This window comes from Myotis brandtii, unplaced genomic scaffold (assembly GCF_000412655.1).
Source record: "Myotis brandtii unplaced genomic scaffold, ASM41265v1 scaffold207, whole genome shotgun sequence".
NCBI classification, from domain to species: domain Eukaryota; kingdom Metazoa; phylum Chordata; class Mammalia; order Chiroptera; family Vespertilionidae; genus Myotis; species Myotis brandtii.
The window spans coordinates 125,650-127,229 of record NW_005357736.1 but is presented as its reverse complement, the minus strand read 5'-3'; the positions used below and the strand labels follow the sequence as shown (position 1 = coordinate 127,229).

The following is a 1,580-nucleotide window of genomic DNA, read 5'->3' as shown; positions in this document are numbered from 1 at the left end:
CGCCTGGCTGCTGGTGTGGCCAGCACAGTCGCGTGGGTCGCAGGCGTTTTCCTCTCGCCCTGGGACGGGTGGGGTGGGGTCTCGGCCGCACAGCACACTGTCCAGGGCTCTTTGCAATAAATAGTTTTTAAAATCACAAGGATCCTCAGGCGAGGCTGCGTTGTGTGGCGGCTCTGCGGACCCCATGCCGCGGTCTCACAGGTCTGTAGTGAGGTCCCAGGTCCTGCCCCCACCCCAGCCTGCCCTCTCTGGCCGTCCCCAGTGAGCCCGGGGCCCTCACCCCTGAGCCAGAGGCAGATGTGGGGAGGGGCGGGTCTGGGGTGGAACACCATTAAGCGCAGGGTCCCTGGGTCCCTGGAAAGGTGGGTCCCAAATGCTGGCCTCCTTAGGCTTTGTGTCAGGGATGACCCCGGCCTGCGTGCCTCAGGGGTTGAGCTTCAACCTAGGAACCAGGAGGTCACGGTTCGATTCCCAGTCAGGGCCCAGGCCCGGGTGGTGGGCTTGAATCCCAATGGGGGGTGTGCGGAGGCAGCTGATCCACGATTCTCTCATCATTGATGTTTCTCCCTTTCCCTTCCTCTCTGAAATCAATAAAAATTAATGTTTTTTAAAAAGAAGAAAGAAAAAGAGCCATTAGCCCTGCTGGTTGGAGCGTCATCCGCTGCAGGGAAAGGTGGAGGGTTCAAGTCCAGGTCAGGGCATGTTTAAGCAGCAACCGATCGATGTTTCTCTTTCTCTCCCCCTTCCATTTTCTAAAATAATAAATCATTTTAAAAAGAGCGGGTGTGTGTTGTCATGGGGAAGGGTTTTGAGCATCTTGTGCTGCCAGGAAATATGGCATTAGGCAGAACCGAAGGACGCTGAGTGGATGAAATGTGCGGAGATTGGTTTCGGCAACATGTGAGTTGCATTATAACAATCACATGTCGTGTTACTGAGCAAAGTGAACTGACCGTCAGCTGCGAAGGAGCCGCCAACACCCAGGCCGCGCCCGGGCGTGTGGGCCCCGTTTCCTCATGGGGACGCTTCCCGTACGGCAGGCCCGGGCCGGCTGCTGCCACACCCGTGAGTGGCCACAGGCCTGGGGGTGGGGGCAGCGTGAACCTGTGCTATTTCCACGGGGCCCCCTGCGAGGACGCCCACCCCGCTCCCGGCAGGCCCTGGGCTGCTGACCTGATGTCTGGGGGACGGGGGGTGGGGGGGGGCATCCCCCACAGAAAACAGTGACTATGGCGTTTGCCAGGGGTTGAACTGTGTCCCCCAACCACCACATTCACCCACTGAAGACCACCCCAGCACCTGGGTCCTCGCAGGTGGAGGAGGTGGAGAGGAGGTCCTACTGGGGCGGGTGGGCCCTCCATCCAAGCTCCCTGGCGCCTCCAGAGGGCGAGAGCGTGGCCGCACACACCTGGGTTTCCAACGTCCAGCTGAACGTGAGGCTAACCTGCAGCTGGAGCCGCAAACGCAGGCTTCCCAGAGCCGCTCCCGTGGCCTCCTGGCTCCTAGGTCGCCTGGCGGGGCTGGCACTTTTTTTTTAATTAAATCTTTATTGCCTTTAAAAATTTTTTAATGTTTTTATT

The 1,580-nt window shown here is 58.9% G+C and overlaps 1 protein-coding gene across 1 annotated transcript in view; it reads left to right on the top strand.

The window, feature by feature from the left end:
• PFKFB4 (6-phosphofructo-2-kinase/fructose-2,6-biphosphatase 4) overlaps positions 1-1,580 on the top strand; it is a 23,200-nt gene that overhangs the window by 13,319 nt on the left and 8,301 nt on the right. The window contains exon 9 of the mRNA XM_014538978.1: positions 1,314-1,433. Within this exon, the coding sequence (XP_014394464.1) occupies positions 1,314-1,433 (120 nt within the window). The remainder of the gene's footprint in view (positions 1-1,313; positions 1,434-1,580) is intronic.